General features: G+C 43.7%; 1 protein-coding gene across 1 annotated transcript in view; it reads right to left on the bottom strand.

Moving 5' to 3' along the window:
* Positions 1-18,827, bottom strand: part of SNX29 (sorting nexin 29) — a 547,242-nt gene that overhangs the window by 200,276 nt on the left and 328,139 nt on the right. Inside the window, exon 16 of the mRNA XM_054589590.1 lies at positions 5,686-5,802. Coding sequence (XP_054445565.1) covers positions 5,686-5,802 — 117 coding nt within the window. The remainder of the gene's footprint in view (positions 1-5,685; positions 5,803-18,827) is intronic.

Below are 18,827 nucleotides of genomic sequence, written 5' to 3'. Positions count from 1 at the left end.
AAAGGATCCCATGAGGATCAGAGCTGCCTTTGTGAGAACAGATGTCTTGAAGGGCACACAGACTTGAAGCAAAAGGGACTGTGGCATGGGGGAGGGAAGGTGGGCTTGCATGTCATAGAGGCCTAGGAAAAATCTGGACTCCACCACGTACTACCTGTGATATTCATTCACTCACTCATTCACTCAATGAGCCAACCCACCTTTACTGAGCACCCACCTTGTGGATCACTGGGACTCAGGGGAGCAGAGCGAGACATGGAAGTTGCCCTCATGGAGCAGGGGAGACAGATACTGATCGCTGAGACATACAAAATTACATTAAGAGAACAAGGGAGAGATACATATAAGCATCATATTCAACATGAAAAATCTGACCCTGTCAGGGCATCAGAAGGTTTCCTGAGGAACTGATGAGTGGATATTGAGGAGTGAGCCACCCAGGCTCAGAGTACTGTTGCAGGCAGAGGGAACCGCAGGAGCCAAGGCCCCACTGAGAGAGGAAGAAAGGGCCTGGAGCAGAAGAAAGCTGAGGGGTCGGGAGCCTAGCACCATGGTAGAGCATTATGAGAAGGTTGGCAGGACCTATATCCTTCTACATCTCAGCTGCCAAATTTATAAGAGGATAATCGTCCCCCTTGATTCACAGGCTTGTCTTCAACATTGAGTGAGAGAATGAAGGTGAAGACCTGAGGTGTGTGTGCCTGACACATTGCTGGAACTTGATAAATCAAGAGCGGCTGACCGACGCTGGCCCTCAGGAAAAGTTGTCCTGCAACAGGTGAAGGAGGATGGAAGTCAGTGGTCTTCCCCAATGCCCTGGGGTCTTGCAAAGCAAGATCTCTGGGGCTTCACTGACCAAGCTGAGCACTACCCGCTGCCAGACAACATTCTCATCTAAATGTAGGATTTCACAAGAATGTTATGCCAACATTGTTGTAAAAATAAAAAATGGAAGCAACTCAATATCAGTCAACAGAAGCCTGGTTAAATAAATCATGGTATTGCCAGTTCAAGGGAATACAGTGCAGTTCTTAAAAAGAATGATGAAGATCTACATGTAAAGTAAAATAAAAAGATCTCTAAGGTATTTGTAAAGTGGGGGGTGGGGGGCGTAATATATGAAATAGTGAATAGAGCAGGCTACTAGATATTAAAGCGTGTGGGTATCTGGAAAGACAAATCCAAGACGAATCACTGTTATTACCTCTGGGTAGGAAAACCAGAGGACAGGGATAGGATGGAGATATATTTTTCACTGAATTCCCTTTCATACTACTTGACTGTTTAGCATGAGTGTAATGAGTTTTGTCAAGAGTCCAAAATTTTCTAAGTTTCCAGTGTTTAAGAAAAAAATCCAGTCTTTAAAGGCAGACAGACCTAGATCTGCCAGTTCTCATTGTGCAGTGTTGGCTGAGTTACTTCATTTCTGAGTTTCCTCTTCTGCAAAATGGGATCATAATAGCAATTACTGCTAGGGTTGATAAGGAATAAATGCAATCCTAATACTTTGGGGGTAGTTAATTTTTTGTAGATACTAATTATTCAATAAATGTTAACTATTAAAATTAGAATTACTGATTTGTATTAGCTGATTTATTGTCTTTACAGTTCCCAAGAACACTTCACAAGAAGTTGCTCTCTGGAAATGCATCTGCAGTGAAAGTACTAACCCACCTTTCTTTCAGCATAAAGGGCACACGAGGACTGACAGAGTCTACATTGAACCTATCCTATGGAATGGGACCACTCCTTTGTCCTTACCTGTCATCAGGTCCCTCCCTACTAGAGGGGCCTTGGAGAGTGTCAGGACTTTGCAACTGGGCAGGGAAGTGGGAAAGACTTGCCTACCCCCAGCCCAGCCCCACTCATACTGGGAAACTGAGGTCAGCACCAGGAGTTCTCCATCCCTGCAGCCTCGCTGTCCCTTCTCAGCTGCAGTAAAAGGAGGAGCCACATTAGACATTGTCCAAGTCTTTAATGTGGGGCAAACTGGGAAGGCCACTAGAGAGCAACTCTTAGGATCTTGCTCAGAAGGTCAATGGGTAACACAAGGGAGCCCCTCGTAACTGCTCCCCCAATTCCCTAGGGTTGGTGGAATTGGAGAAAGCAAATAGACTTTGTGATAAAATCTGAGTTTGAATCCAGCACTATAACATAGTCAGTGAAAGATGTGGGGTCTCTGCGAGCCTTAGCAAACCTAAAAAACAGAGATAAAATCACCTCCCACAAAGGGGTCTTAGTGTACAATAGGTGTTTATTAAGTATGTTCCCTTCTTAGGAAACCTGCATCTCTCTAATTAAAAAAATCCACAAAGGTTTATACAAAGTCTTGAATTATGAGGGGTTACAAAACAAACTCAATCAGGGATTGCACTGTAGGGCTTTAAGCATAGAAAGCAACATTCACATGCTGACCTCACGCAAACAAACAGGGTCCTATAGGAACCAACGTTCTTGCACCTCCTGATAGAAGCACACACCACTTCCTGTGTCATCAGAAAAATAAACCCGAAACTCATCAAGCTTGTAGAGCTCATGACCAATCCAAAGGAAGGCAAAGAACAGAGAAATATGGGGAGTATCACCATAGGGTTAGAATCAACAAAATCCTAACTAGGAAAACCTACAGTTCAAAGGGCCAAGTTCCTTCAACAGGAACAGCAAGAAGGCAAGGGGATATAAAACAGAAATATAGAGGGGCAATACGCAGATTACAATAGACTGAAGAGACCTATCACCCAAATGTGGTATGTGTACTTTATTAGGATTCAGATTAGAGCAAATAATTTGAAAAAAAAATTTGAGAGAACTGCAAAGAATTGAACACTGATTAGATGTTTGATAATATTAAGGAATTACCATTAATATTTTTAGACATGATATGGTACTGTAAGAATCTTTTAGTGATAAGTAATAAAATATTTATGAATAAAATATCATGGTTTGAATATGCATCCAAATAATTTGTATTGGGAAGTGACTGGATTGAGTATGAATGAAGCAAGAATGACAGTCAGTTGATTATTTTTAAAACTGAGCGATCATTAAATGATTCTTTCTGCTTTTACATACATTTGAAATTTTCCACTTTTATTAAAAGTAAATAATTAAACCACAGGCTGGGAGGGAACATTTACATGTATAAGTAAAAAAATAATAATAATAATTATATATATGTATATAAAAAAAATACTAACTGCTCGAAATCAGTAAGGAAAGAAAACACAATCCAATTGAAAGAAAATGGGCAAAAAGCCATGAAAAACAAGTCACAGAGGTGGAAACTCAAATGGGCAATAAGCAAATGAAAAGATGATCCAGCCCTGGCTGGTGTGGTTCAGTGGGTTGAGCATCAACCTGTGAACCAAAGGGTCACTGGTTCAATTCCTGGTCAGGACATAGGCCTGGGTTGTGGGTCAGGTCCCTGGTTGAGGGTGTGCAGGAGGCAGCCCTTTGCTGTTTCTCTCACACATCAATATTTCTCTCCCTCTCTTTTTTCCTCCCTCCTCTCTCTAAAAACATAAATAACTTTTTTTTAAAAAAAGAAAAGATGATCCACCTTCTTTGTGAGCGGAGAAATTAGAGTTAAAGCCACCTCACACCTAAACACACTAGTAGGAATGTAAAAGTGCTGAAAGGAATGCTTGCACACTGACAGAGGGATCACAAATAGGTATTTCTACCTTACGGTAAGGCAAAACTCAGTGAAGTTGAAGATACCACACCTTACACTCGGGAATTCCACACTTAACATTGACTTTAAGGAAATATTTGTGTAATGAATGGATGTAGGAAGTAATAATAAATGGCTCCTGAGATCAAAACAAGAGAGAAAAGTAGACACTGTGCATTTCCTGATAGAAAACATCACCCCAATAAGAATTATGTTTTCAGTAAAATTAAGCCTGAATCTAAGCCGCTAGATTCAAATGCCAATTTAAGGAAATACAGTTAACAGAGGAGCATGTCAAATAGCACTGATTAGAGATGCAAGCAGGTGGTGAAATGACCCAGGATTCAATAAATAAATTGTAAAAAAGAGAGAGAGATGAAAGAGGGCTCCACAGAATGAAAGTAAATATAAGAGAGTAGTTAAATTCATATAGACAGCCAGGAGAACTCTGATTTCCAGGGCTGGAGGAAGAGAGGGATGAGGGAGAGAGGAAAGGGGAGCAGTGGAGAGAGGAACGAGGACAGAGCTTCAGCTGGGGAAGGGGAAGCTGCGGGTCCTGGAGATGGACAGGGGCGATGGTTATCCAACACCGAACTCACCTAACGCCACAAAACTGGACATTAAAAACGGCTAAAATGCTGAATTTTATCTTATACATATTTTACTACAATTTAAAACAATTTTAAAAAACATTAAGAGCCGTGACCAATATAACACTTGGACCTCATGGATCCTGATTCAAAAAACTATAGAACATTATGAGACAATAAATTTGAACACTGATATCTGATGGAATAAAGGAATTATTGGTAATGGAGGGATGACAATGATATCATACTTATATTTTCTTATTTTTAAATAACCCCCCATTCATATACACACTGAGATGTCTGTAGATGAACCAACACTCGGGTTTGAACAAGGGAAAAGTGGGGGGGTGGGGGTGGGCGGGGATAGGCAGAGACAAATGTATGTGAAAAAATAAATTAATTAATTTAAAAATAAAAAATAACAGGGAAGGGGAAAGTGGGTATGGGTAACTTCACAAAGACTAACCGGGATTAATAATAATTCAATTTAACAATGGATACATAAAATGCATTATAGTAATTTGCATACATCTAGGCATTTAACATTTGATACAGGAAAAAAATTGTAAACGAAAAAGAAATTATTATAAATGTGTTCAAAAGGACAAGAGGCTCTCAGAATCATGGTCTGTAACAACAAAATATTGGCAACCATGTTAACATCAATGGACACATGACTAGATTCAAAATACTGCATCATTTCATTCAGCAGAGAAATAAACAGACAAGAAAGAATGAACCAGATCAGGAGTTCTCAGCCAGTGTCTGGAAACATCTCTGGTTGTCGTGATGGGTGGGTGCTACTGGTCTCTAGGAGGGGGAGGTCAGGGATGCTGATAAACATCCTACATGCACAGAGCAGTCCCCCCTCCCCAAATAATTATACAGCTTAAACTATCAATAGTGCCACAGTTTAAAATCTCTATGTTAGCTCCATATGGGATAGTTCTCTAACCTAGTATTGAATTAAAAACAGACAAAAACAAAGGGCAGAGAGATATGTAAAAGCAGTACCAGGTAGGTGAAAGTTACACAAAACCAATATTGTCTATCGCTCATGGGAATTTATCTATGTAGTAAAGTATAAAAATATGGAGGGGAAGGCTATTGATACAGTACATTGATATGAAGGCGGGGTATGGAATGTTGCAAAAGCAGCTTCAATGAATTTGTAGCATTTATTTTATTTATTCTATCCCTCATGCTAAAAATAAAGCAAATGTCATTATGGTTAATGCACATAAAATCTGGATGGTAGGCATATGAATGCCCACTCTTTCAGACTCTGGACTTTTCCAAACCCTTGATATTGCTAACAATGAACAAATTAAACGGCGGGGTTGTGGACAGGAAGGGTGGGGTGGACAGATGGAGACTGGGCAGAATGGCAAGGCCAAGATGTTCCTGAGCGGTAGCACTCACCGGTCCCCGGAGGTCAATGAGCTCCTGCCTCATCTGGGACACGAGGGCTTCCTTGGCCACCAGGGCCCTGTGCAGGCGCTCGTTGAACTCAATCAGCTCACCGTGCATCTCCGCCACCTGGAACACACAAGCACCAAACAGTGAGGCTCAGAGGGCAGGCCCTCCCCGGTGACTTTCCCGGTCTTCTCTGGGCCCACTACTTGTCAGCAAGGCATCAGGAGGTTATTTGGGCTAAAGACATAACACTGCTCACCTATGAGCCACACAAATCCACCCATAAGTTGAATACATTTTTTTTGTTTGGTTGACGTTAACCCTGTGGAATCTACAGTCCACATTTTATGATCAGAGCATGACTGTATCAGGTCATTCTTGTACATAAGGCTTTTATTTTTAATTAATGAACACTGTTCTATTAAGCACTTGTCTTTCTAATCTGACTTATGTCTGTCAAGAATTTCCCTGCTAGGGGCACAATTAGAATAACCGGCCATTGCTGTCCATCAGGGCCTTGATTCTGAAAACCAAGAAAACAGAACCAGAGCATGTTGAGATGATGACAGTGATGGTGACAGACACAGCTGTAGCAGCACAACTACCCTTTAGTCACTGCTTAGTCCGTGCCAGGGAAATCTTCTTGTGCATGCCTTGTGTCTTCATTCACCAGCTCTAGGAGGCAGGTAGTATTCCCACCTTACAGAAGGAGAAACAGGTTGTAGTTGAAGGTGCTGGCCCGAGGTCATATAGCTAATAAAGGACTAACTCTGCAGCCGTGGTCCTTGACCACTGGGCTACCTGCCACAATCCTACCTCTCCACTGTGCCCAGAGGCAACCCCACTCAGGCCCGCTGTGAGCCCTCAAAATTTTCCACATTCATGCAATATTCTTGGCTGAGCCCAAATAAATAAAAATGGCAGTAGCCATAAGGTAACCTATGATGTAGAATGAACAACAGCTCTTTCCAGCTGTAACTTACAAAAAGCACCGAGATCAAGGCACTTACGATGCTTTATATAATGTATAAATATCAGACCATTTGCAATAAGTACTTTACATGACATATAAAACATACTGTCAGAATTAAGAAGGGATATTGGGAGAGGCTTTAGGAAAAAAGGGATTATAACCTGAGTCTTGATGCCTTGGGAAGAATAAAGGGGAACCCTCCTTTTTTTTTTTGGATATATTTTATATAAAAGATAATAGGCAAAAAAGGAAATACACCAGAATATTAACACTCATCAAAGTCTATTCTTTCTATTTTCCCTTACATGTTAGTTTCCTAAGGTGCACTCTTTCATTTATCAGCCAGGATAACCACTTAGACTCTTTAAAAGAATTAAACTCTTCACATGAAACTAAAGGAAGCCAAGGTGTAACCAATGTGAAATTTATCAGGCTCTCAATTGTAATCCTGAAGCTTCCATTACCTTGCTCTGTGAAGCCCCACTGTATGAATGGCACCCCTTCTTTCCCTTTGGTACCCATCTCTTTCAAACCAGTGAGAAATGCAAAGTGGAAGTGGCACAAAAGATGCTGCAAGAACCATGCAATTAACAAAGCGAGTACACTGAGCTTTAAACAGTTTTTTCACTGTGCAGACCTAAAATTAATATTCTCCAGTTGCTTTATTCCTTTTGTATTAAAAAAATGCTTATGATCTTCCTTTGGCCTTTCACAAATAAATACAATATCACTAATAATGCCTGTGTGGAGTCTCTGCACAGTAATCACATATACCCTCCATAAACTTCCACAGGGCTGAGAAGCCAGTCACCCCACAGTTAGCAGGAAGCAAACAACTGGCAATATTCTTGCTGAATACCTGCTAATATGACTCCACAAAAATTCAAGCTTTAAATAAAGGCCACTCTCATTTCCAAAGCAAAGCAGGCTTTTGCTTTGTTTTTGTTCTTTATTTTGTTTTGCAGTGGGAGACAGAATGTTAAAATAATTTTCCATAAATGCGTAAAACAGCAGAACATCCCAGCTTCAAGAGGTGTTTATTGTGAGCTGTCAAAACCCTGGCTCTCTTTTGTAGCCAGAAAAGTGACTTGACCACGTCAGACAAAGCTTTCATTCCACTAGGGAATTGGGGGTGGCTGGCAGGGGGCGGGGAAGGTAGAATCCACTGGCACCGAGGAGGCAAAATTTGAGGAAATAATTTCCAGCAGCCATTAAAATCGCAATGTTTGTTGCTATTAAGCTCAGCTCTGAAATTCTGAATTTTTATATTATATAGCCCTATGTACAGCCACTGATTTAAACAGCTTTCATTTTACACAAACCATACTGAGCCTAATGTTCCTCAAATAACTCTTTCCAAACTCTGGAATAACTAGAAATGAATTCAAAACTCAGAGTGAGCCTCAGAAGAGGAATCTGAGATCACAAATAGTTCCCATTATCATAAAAATAACAGCAGGCTACACAACCACTGCCAGCTGAAATTTCTATTAGGTTCTGAGGGCACTTACAGGTCTTATCTAGCCTTCATTCCTTATTTTCAACAGCTACAGCAGGGAATAGGAGAGAGAGAAAACACGTGCCCTCCAAACCATTCTCTGCCAAGTAGGCAGAGTGATCTTCCCAAAACAACATCGGATATTGTCACCTGCTGTTTAAAACCTTCAATGCTTCCCACCGTCCTAAGTTAGGACAGAATACAAACGCCTTTAAAATCTGGCACCAGCCTCTCTAACCCTATCTCCTACCCAGTCCCTTTCAGTGTCTCACTAACTTTAGCTCCATCTTCTATGTTCTATAAATGTGCTGAGCTGTAAGTCACCAGGAGACAAAGAGGAGAAAGGCTTGCCCAGTGGAGGAAAGTTCAGGTGCAAAGGCACAGAGGTTGACAGTCAGGGAGGCAGTTGAGAGAAGTGGGTAAGGGCTCAGACTCTGGGGTAAGGCAAGCCTGTGCTCGATCACTTACGGACAATGTGCACTGGTACAAGACATTTAACCTCTGTAAGCCTGAGGATATTCACCTACAAAATGAGAATTAAAAACCATCCCCGCTTTACTGGGCCATTGTGTCAAGGAAGTGCCCTGGGCCTGGCAAATGCTCAGTGAATGAGAGCTGGTTTTACATGATGCAGCATCACATAAAGGAAAATGAAGAAGAAGGAGAACAGGAGGGTCTCCAGAAGCCAGATGGAAAGGGGCTGTATGTGCTGGACCAAGGAGTTTTGACAGCTGTGGAGAGACTCACTGTCCCCCAAGTGGAAATATCACCAACAGAATTGTTAGCCATATGCTAGGCATTGTTCTTGGTGCAGGGGGGAGGGGAAGAAAAGTCATGTGGTTCACATCCTAAAGGTGAAATCATTTACAGCTCAGGGAGAGAGGAGACTTGGGAGGATGATGGTGTGTCAAGGGGGGCTTCCCCAGAGGAAACACTGAGAAGTCACTTCTTTAATCAGCCCTGACACATGCCAGGCAGCCTCCCCTGGCCGATCTGTGCCCTAAATCACGGTGCAGGCACCCACTGTGTTCTGGTACCATCAATGCTCAGGGCCACTTTGAGCATCTGCAGTATTTCTTTCTATTCTCAGCATTTTTATTTCCTTGAAAATTAATCTGAAGGTAGTTGAGGTGCCATTTGACAGCACTAATGACAGTTACAAATCAAAAGCAAATGCCAAGTGGAGATACACTAATCACAGCTGATGCAGCTTCAAACACAGACCAACATGGGCTAAAGGGTTAAGAATGGAGCCTTGATTCTCTGAAAGGCCCAAGGAGAACACCTGGCTGGTAGAAGACATGGTTCCTACGTTGTACTTGGAAAGTGCACGCTCATAATTAATAAGGCGTAAATGCTTATCAGTCACCATTTGGGTTTCATTCTTTAGGCTGGTGAGAAGATGGTAGAAAAATTTAAGAAGTCACAGGGCTGTTTGGCAACATCTACCAAACTTTTAAATTCCCTCATCTGTGACTTGGCCAATCCCTGCTGGGGAGTTATGTTGCCCCTGTATTTGCACATGTGTTCAAAGCAGGCATTCAGTTCCAAATGGCTGGAACTTACCAAAATGCCCAACCACTGGAGACTGATGAACTATATCAGGTTCAGCTACTCTCTCCCACGGCCTGCTCCTTAGCAGACATCACTAGTCAACCGCAGCTCTCCTTCCTCAAGAAGACACCCAGGCAGCCATAACCAATCAATCAGTTGGCTTACAAGATGACATCTATTTGGTATCACTGGCATAAGAGATAGATAGAGGGAAAGCGTCATCAAGAAGGTGACATTTGAGTTGGGCTTTAGAAGATGGCTTTGGAGCTTTGGAAGGCTGAGTAATCCATTCCAGCTGGAGCATCAGTGAAGATGATCTCCCAAAATAATGTGGCTGTGAAAAGCTTTTAAGTCTGTGAAAATCCCAGAAATTATCATAATTACCTGCCAAATCATGAAAGGATTATAAATGTTTTTAAATGCCTCTGGCACTTCCTTTCACATCAGAATGTTCTATCTAATCACATTCAAGTAAATCGTGCTTTGCCCTCCTTCGGCTCCCTAAATACACACTACCAGATTAATTAGATCAAGACACCCCCACCTCCAAATTTTAACAGCAACCGAGGCTCTTTTGGTCACAGACCCAAACTCTCCAGGAATGATCACTTAAGATGCCTCAAAATCTACCCAGCTTAGATAAAATGCCCAAGATTTTGGTCCCACTTACACTGGCTGTGGGGAGGGATCTGGAAGCGCCTTCTGTGATGATGACACTGCACCTGCCTCAATAAAGACCAAAACCTCACCAGCGTCCATTTGCCTTAACACAACTTGCAGCACCAACTACATGCCAGGCCTTTGCCAGGCATCACGTCCATCAGCTCTTGTGAGCCGGGCCACCCTTCTGCAGGGTGGGCCTGCCTTTCTAAGGAAGAGGCCTGCAGGCTCAGGGAGTCAGGAAGGGGCAGGGCAGGGAGAGCCCACTGTCTGTGCTCTTCAAACTCCACCTTGGGGTGTGGTAGAAAGCCAAGCGCTTCAGGAGTTCAGGAAGTGAATTTGTCCCACAGAAGAAAGTAGAACAGTGTGGCCCAGTGGCGCCCTAAGCAAGCCGATCATTAGCCACTTGGAATGCTTCTAAGAAATGCAGATTTCTGGGCCTCACTCCAAGGGGCGGAGTCTAAACACACCAGTGACCAGGATGACCCATCAGATTGGGGAACCACTGGTAAAGACAAAGGGAAAGGATTTCACTCACTGAAGTCTGAATTGCACTGGTCCGTTCCCTAGTTTTAGAAACCAGTTTTTCAGACCTTCATTTGTAAAACAGAGATGTCACTGAAGCTCTTCCACTTGTCGGTTCTCAACTACTGAATTCTCACTGAGGCGAACGATCCACAGGCCAGAGAAATGCTGCATCAAGCCGGCCAGCCGACAGCAGATGACAGCAATTGCACGTGCGGTGCTGCCACTCTTGGCCATGGCATGGAGATCAGTATGCAACAGTGCTGCCCCAAGGGGGTCTGTGACCTGGGGCTGGGGTGCAAACTATTTGCTACCAGTCTGAGACAAGCACAGAAACTGACATTTAGAAGCCTTTAGAAACATTTAAAGCAATTTCATGGTGCTGTGAAATCCAGGAATTCCATAATTTTTCTAGATTTTTATAGCATTTTACAAAAGTATTGGTCTGCAATGAATTGGAAAAAAAACTTTAAAAAGCTGGTTCTTCACCACAGATAGTTTGAGAGGCAACTATATACAACACATATGGTATATTTGAAATAATGTCTTGCATTAATTATTAACCATAATCATGAATAATGATAAAAAAAGAAAGCCAAAATATGACCATTTGGGATAAAATTTAAGAGAGTTGAAAATAAGACAGAACCAACACTATCGACATATGTTGTTCTTTTAGATGCATACATACTGTTTTCTTATAGTGTCAATTTAGGCTTGAAGACTAAGACAATTAAAAATGTTAAGTGAAATAGTGCAAGCCCAGACGCAGCCCAGGATGCAGGTCACAGAAGTTCTCAAAAATGAGAATTGCCATCGCCCCCTTGGACCCTGGCTTGCTAAGCCCTTCCAGCAGTTGCCTGGCCGTGCCCATTTCCCAGAGGAAGAAGGCGAGGCTCGGGGACTAAGTAACAAACTGCCCCAGTTTACAAAGCTCATAAGTGACAGCAGGGATTTGAACTCTAGCTATTATGGCTCCAAAGCCCATGTCTTTTCCATCCTGGGACCTGTCAGATAATGAACAAATAACCCAGGAAGAGAAATACTGTGCACATTTTGGGCTGGAGGACACCGAAGTTCAGAGAGGCTAAATGACCTGTTTTAAGAACACACAGCTTATTCCCTCAGAGCCAGTTCTTTAGACCAGCTCTCTTGCTTTCAAATGCAATCTCCTCCTCCACTGGTGGGGGAGGGGGTGGGGCGCTGGGCAGGAGACTCTGGAAAAGAAAAATGGGAAAGTATTTGCACAGTGGCAGTGGGGAGGGGGAGGTCAGTCTCAGAGAGCACTCATTCTGCACCTGGGCTGCTCTACCTTTTCTCAGTGAAATATCTCATTGGAATCCTACAGCTCCCTAGGAGGTAAGTGCTGTTTCTAACTTCATAGCTAAGGAGTCTGAGACACGGAAGGGGTAAACACCTTGCTCAAGGCCACACAGAAAGCAAGAAACAGAACTAGGATTCAAATTTCTGAGTTCCTGTTTTGGACTCCCTACCCTGCCTCTCAGCATACACCATCACCAGGAAACTGGGCTGGCACCTCCTCCCCACCCCCCTCTTCTCTCTCTCTCTCTCTCTCTCACACATGCACACAGAGAAAAATCACCGCCTTGGGCTGCTCCCATTGCCCTCTGAGATCCCAGAGGCGCGCCGTCGCTTGGTACCGGCCAGTTTGCAAACACCCTCCTTGGAGGGGACCCTGGAAGTAAGGGAAGGAGCACCCATGGTAGTCAGTCCCACCTGTGGGATTCAGGGGCCAAACGGGAAGCTAGAGAAGATTCTGCAAACTCCAGCAGCCAAAGATGAACCTTCTTCAAAGTGGCTTTGCTTCATGTGAAGGCATTTTGGAAAGCAGTTTCTAAACGACAATTCCAACAGGAAGATATTCCAGGGGACTGACAGGTATTACTTCGGCATGCTCAGCATCAGGAGCCATCTGAGTAGGGACGCCTCAGATAGGATATAGTGAAAGGAGGACCGTGAAAGTCAAACCTAGGTCCCGTTTACTCACTGCTGGGTGACCTTGAGTAAATAATTTCTGTCTCTGATTCTTTCTATCTTCTTTGCCAGAATGAATATTGTCCCTTACTGCATAGGTTTGTCATGAGGAACAAAGAAATAAAGGAGTCTAGGTAGCTACCCAGTGCCTGCCACAGACAGTGATCCTTAAATAACCATAACATGCACTTCTTGGGGTCAGGCAGTGTTCGAGGTGCTTTACACATTAGCATACATGGCAACTATGAGGTAGGGCTGTGTGCCCATTTTACAGATGAGGAAAACAAGGCTCAGAAAGGTAAAGCGAGTGTCCAAAGTCAGCAGTCTGCAACAGGGGGTCAGTCTGAGTGGGGAGCTCACGGCCCTGTGTTTCACATCATTGACGCCTCTCCAATTACTTTCCTCCTGCATTCTATCTTTTGCTTTGATTAAGCTACGTGCGGGGCTGACCCCAGGAGTTGCTCAGGCTCATCCTAATGAGGCAGAAGCCATGGTATCTTGGGACTGATCCTCCTCGACATCACATGGTAGAGCTGCCAAGTGACACTCTCATTGGAAGCCAGTGAGGCAGATCCACTCTAAAGTGCCACCCAGACAGTGCTATGTGGGCTCTGTCTGCAGAGCCACTGAGCTAAGTAGAGGCTTGTAAGGAAACCCCAGTGATAAGTCCACATTTAAAAGACACTCCCTTAATCCCCTCTGTAACAAGCCCCTCTGTGCTTAGAACACTGAGCTTGAGAGAGAAGCTACTTAAAAACATTTGGCTGAGATTACGCTTTAATGGAAAGAAACACCCAGAACTAACAACAGGTCAATTAATAATGGGATGCCTCTGAGAAACAGAAGTTTAGGTAACTGTTATAGCTCCAAAACGGAGCTGATCCTCATTTCTCCTGACATGCAACCTTTCAGAGAATACAGGAGGTACGCTTGGCAGAGAGGCTGCCCGGAGCAGCAGCGGCTAACAGCCCAGATAACACCTCTCCTTTCCTGCCTTCCCACTAATGGCCCTGAAGGAGCAAAGGCAGAATATACAGAAATCGCAATAATAAAAGAGCAGCCAACACCTTCCTGGAGGCTGAGACGAATAAGCAATGACAGAAGACAAAAGCAAAAACAAACTGTAAGTTCCAGCCCTCTGCTGAAAGATACAAGAGGCATTACACAGCTGTGAAGCTTTGCAAACAGGCTCCCATCAGTTGTCACCTGTCCTGTTGCAGCATCACCAGACACTGCATGACACGGTGTTTAAGGCACAAACTCCAGAGCCAGGAGACCTGGGATTAAAACCTTCCTTCTCCCCATCCTAGCTGTGACTTTGGACAAGTTGTTTTTATGTCTCTGGGCCTCAGTTTCTCATCCATAAAATGAGGATTATGAGTGTAAATCCACAGGGCACTCCATAAAGGTTAGCCATAATTATACCATTAAAAAGGTACCAATAGAATCATCAATTGCCACTGGTTCTCTAAACTACACAGACTTAACCTTGCTCAGATCCGTCCCCTTCCTCCATCCTGCCGCGCGGGCCTTGATCCCAAACCACCTGGACAGACAGGACAGCCTGCCCACTGCCTTCCTGCTGTCCTCTTGTCCTCCACCCCACCCCCAAGCTGACGTTCAAACAACCCCCATAAAACCCAAACCGGATTACGTCCCTTTCTGCTTAAAACTTTTCATTATTTTGAGAAATAAAATGAGATGATATCTGCAATTTGCTTCCACAGTAGAGACAGGGTAACAGAGGTCAAGCACAAAGTAGGACTGGCTTTGGAAGAGGGAGCCGGATGGGACTGTGTAACGGGTACACTGAGGTACATTAAAATTTCTCCATAACCCAGAGTTTAAAAATATCTTTTAATAGCTTCCCACTAATCTCCTTAGCCTGGCACACAAGCAATGGCAGGAGAAGCAAGGTGGGAAGGGGAGGGGAGGAAATATTTCAAGGGAAATATTGACATTGATCAAATGAGATTACATCTACCTCCACCTCCCTCCCATTCACACCTATTAAAACCCTACCCATCTTTCAGAGCTTAACTCAGATCTCAGTTTACCTCACTCCCCAACTCCTTTGATCCATTCATTCATCTTCTCCATAAACGACTTCTCAATAGGAGTAACAGCAGTTAGTATTTTCTGAGCACATACTGTATGTCAAGTACTTTCAGGGTCACAGATAAAGGCTCTTCTGTACAAATAAGAAAAAGGTGTCCCCTCTGAGTGGCCACAGGCCTGTGCGCCCTAGGGTCAAGAAAGTGGAGTATGGGCTGGATAGAGCTCCCACTGGCCCCAGAGCCACATGCCCTCGTACAGTATACAACGCGCACAACCGCACACAGTGGCCTTAGACATTTTGCCTCGTGCTACTATTACTTCCATTTTATAGTGGAGGATACTTAGGTTCAAAGGGGCTAGAATACTGGCCTATAGTCACACAGAGATTACAAAAGGTGACACCCAGACTCACACTCCTTTTGTTACGCAGAGCTGCCACAGGAGAAAGTGTGGCCCTGTGGTGCTGAGCCGCCATGCACCTCAGCAGATAATGCTGTCTCCTGGCAGTTCACCATCCTGGCACCGAGCACAGGATCGCACCCAACTCCACTTGTCTTCTTCGGGATTGCTGCCCAAGCCAATGACAAAACCAGATACTTACAAGGCTGCTTATTTCTGCTGGATCAATGGGCAGCGGGGGGGGGGGGGGGGGGGGGGGCGGCGGCAATGGAGGATAAGAGGGCAAAGATTCTCTTCTGTTAACACAGCAGATAATGTAGTTTATCTGGCATCATACAATGGTTTGTAATTATAATCTATTATAAGTACAAAACACTGTGTTTAGCTGGGCTTGTGAAAACAGGTCAAGAATTACTTTAAAAGGCTCTGCTGGCCTCTCCTTTCTAAAGCACTGCTGTTACAGGCTTGCTTACAGAAATGGCTATTGATTTCCAAGAGGTGGAAGAATCCAAGAGTTGGAAGGTGGCTCAGCCTTGGCCTCTTCAGCTTCCCCAGGACTGAAAGCCTTCTCTAGCCTGCTGTATGGCAACAGAGGAGGAAGAGGAGGAAGAGGAGGAGGAGAGGAAGAGGAGAGGGAGGAAAGGGGGATGGGAGGGGAAGAGTTCATCATCACTAAGAACAGATATTCACTGAGCACATACTCGGTGCCAGCCCCAGGACTAGGCATTGTCCCCTCATCAGCCACTCACAGGCAACTTTATAAAGGCCTGGGAACAGCATATTCCCTTCCTTAGAAATTCACCTTTAGTTTCTGAGCCAGTATGAGGCAGGAAAACAAGTTCAAAAACAGGCCCATCATTTCCAAGGCCCACACTCATGCTCTGCCTCCCTATCTCTAAAGAGGGAATCTGTCACGTTGAGCAGGCAGGGCTGGTGGGAAAACCAAATGGGACCAGCACTGACTTCATAGTCCCTGGCTGGTGTACAGTAGGGGCTCATCGTGGAACAACTTATTATTATTCCTAAGAACTGGTTGTCAGACCAAGGAAGTGTTATAGTATCATACTCACTCCCCAATTCAGTTTTCCCTAGAAAATATTTCACCCTGAAGTGTTGCTTTTATATTTATTGTGTCACGTGCTGGAGAGCACAGAATTTCATATAAAGATGTAAATTCTAAAATTATGTGGCCCTCTGTCATATTCTAATGTCTTCCAGAAATCAGGGGAGGCCAAGTGTGCATTTTTAATCATATTTCCTCAGAAGCAATACATAGAGACCTCTTGCATATTTCAAACACAGCTCAATAAATTATGCCCAACTTTCAAAAGAAAGACAGTAAGTGAAAAACATTAAATTTTATGAGCATCAAAAAATGTTTTTCTCCTCGGAGAGTCCCTTTCTCATACCAAACAGCACTCGCTTAAAGAGGCCCTTTCAGAAAAGCGCCGCCTTGCTTTCCCCAGGGTGGAGTACAATCACTCACTCCTGCCACGTAGTAAACTGTGGTCACAAACACCTGCCCAGAAGGAAGGTTGTGTTCAAGTATAAGCAGGCAGTGTGGGGTAGTGATTTGGAGGATAAACTTGGACCTAGATGGCCAGGTTTGAGATCTCGATCTGCCATTAAGTTGCTGGGTAACCTTGAGCAAATCATTCAATCTCTCTGGGCCTCCGTTTCTGCATCTACATATGGCAGCCACAGAAACACATACATCCCAGGGCTGCTCTGAGGATTAAATGAGCTGATACGTGACTAGGGTTCAATAAACAATACTGAAATTATGTTTCAGATTCTTAAAGCTTCTATTAACAAACAAAAGTGTGTGAATCTCTAAAATTGCTTTAAGCTTCATGGCCTTCACAACGGAAAGACTAGATGGGATAGTAAAAAAATAAAATAAAATAAAAACATGGACTATAAAGGCAAGCAGACTGGGTTTGAATCTAGGACCACGCTGGGCTGGTTGTGTCCCACGATTAGGAGAAGTTATTATTTCTCTATAGTTCTAAACATTTCTAAGCCCCACTGTTTCACTGGCAAAATGGGGATCATAACCTCTTCTCTCAAAGTGGTACTGAGGGGTGTAACTAAACTCATATATATTTAAGTAACAAGAGCATGGCCTGGCCCTCGGCAGGCATTCAGCAAACATCAGCTGCCTCCCTTCCTTCCACAGAGTACCAGAGGACATATAACTTTTTCTCTGGATCATCCAAGCCCTCATGACATATGTAGTGAAGATAAATACAATATCACAGTGCTTCACCCCCCTTCAACTGACCCCAAAATAGTGGATTATTGAATGTGATTTTCTTCTGTTTTCTATTATTTTGCCATCAGTTACCCAATAAGACCACACTGACCTCCCAGCATCTGATACAGGTAAAAGAGAGCTCACATTTTCAGCAGCATCCATCAAGCTGGAGGTATTAAGCCTAAATTTCTTTCCCTACTGGCAGAAAACACTGGCCTGGAAGTGATCTGGTTGGCTGTGAAGTCAGGAGCCCACAGTTGTTCCAGCACTAAAATGGACCTTATACCGAGACAACAAATGGGGCCTTGCAGCCGAGGTACTAATGCTTGATAAGCATTCAATTTGCTTCCCACATCTCCCAGCCCCCTATGCACAACTGGTCACAGACTTTTGCATATTCTGGCCAGTGGGCTGTGGGAAGAAGTATGTGTGTCACTTCTGAGTCTCAGCATAGGGTTGCTGCTGTGTGCCCTGCCACACTGAGTGAGAAAGCCATGTTCCCCAGATGATGTGGCTGCAAAACAGGAAGCCTCCATCCACCCAGATTCCTAAGTGACTACATGGAGCAGATCACTCCCACCCTGGGCCCTGGACAGCCCATGTTAGACACACGCTATGAATGGGAAATGAACTGTTAGTCTGTTAAATCACTAAGACAAGGGGTTGTTTGTTTCTGCAGCAGAACCAAGCCTATCCTAATTAACACAATCTTTAGCTTGGCAATTTTGTATCTCCCTGACTCCCCAACGGTGGACAGGAAAGTATGCAGAATGGCATAGAGGCCAAAGAAGTTTGTGTAAGGCTGCCTTACAACACCGTAGAGAAGTAGGTATCATTTTCCTTCCCCCTTTCACTGAAGAGGAAACTGGTCTCAGACAAATTAAATTAAACCATTTGTTCAAGGTCATTCAACTAACAAGTTGTAAAACGACAATTTGAACCCAGGTCCGTCCATCCCAAGGTTTCTGTCTATTACATGGACCCAGAAAGCACTTTCTATTGTATTTCACATTTTGTGAGGGTCCCAAATACAATACAGTTTTCTCATTGGGCTCCAATGATAATAGCAACCATAGGTTACATACATCCTATGTGCCAGACACTGGCCTAGGTCCTTTATCAACATTCCTGCACTGCAATATTCATATCTCCTTAAGGCATTATTCCCATTTTATTAGTAAGGAAACAGAGGCTTAAAGAGACTACAGGCAGTTCTCATAATGTGATGG

Source organism: Pteronotus mesoamericanus, unplaced genomic scaffold (genome assembly GCF_021234165.1).
Source record: "Pteronotus mesoamericanus isolate MK-2021 breed Mesoamerican mustached bat unplaced genomic scaffold, CSHL_Meso_final scaffold_167, whole genome shotgun sequence".
Lineage (NCBI taxonomy): Eukaryota > Metazoa > Chordata > Mammalia > Chiroptera > Mormoopidae > Pteronotus > Pteronotus mesoamericanus.
The sequence above is the reverse complement of the archived record's forward strand: the minus strand, read 5'-3'. Positions and strand labels throughout refer to the sequence as shown.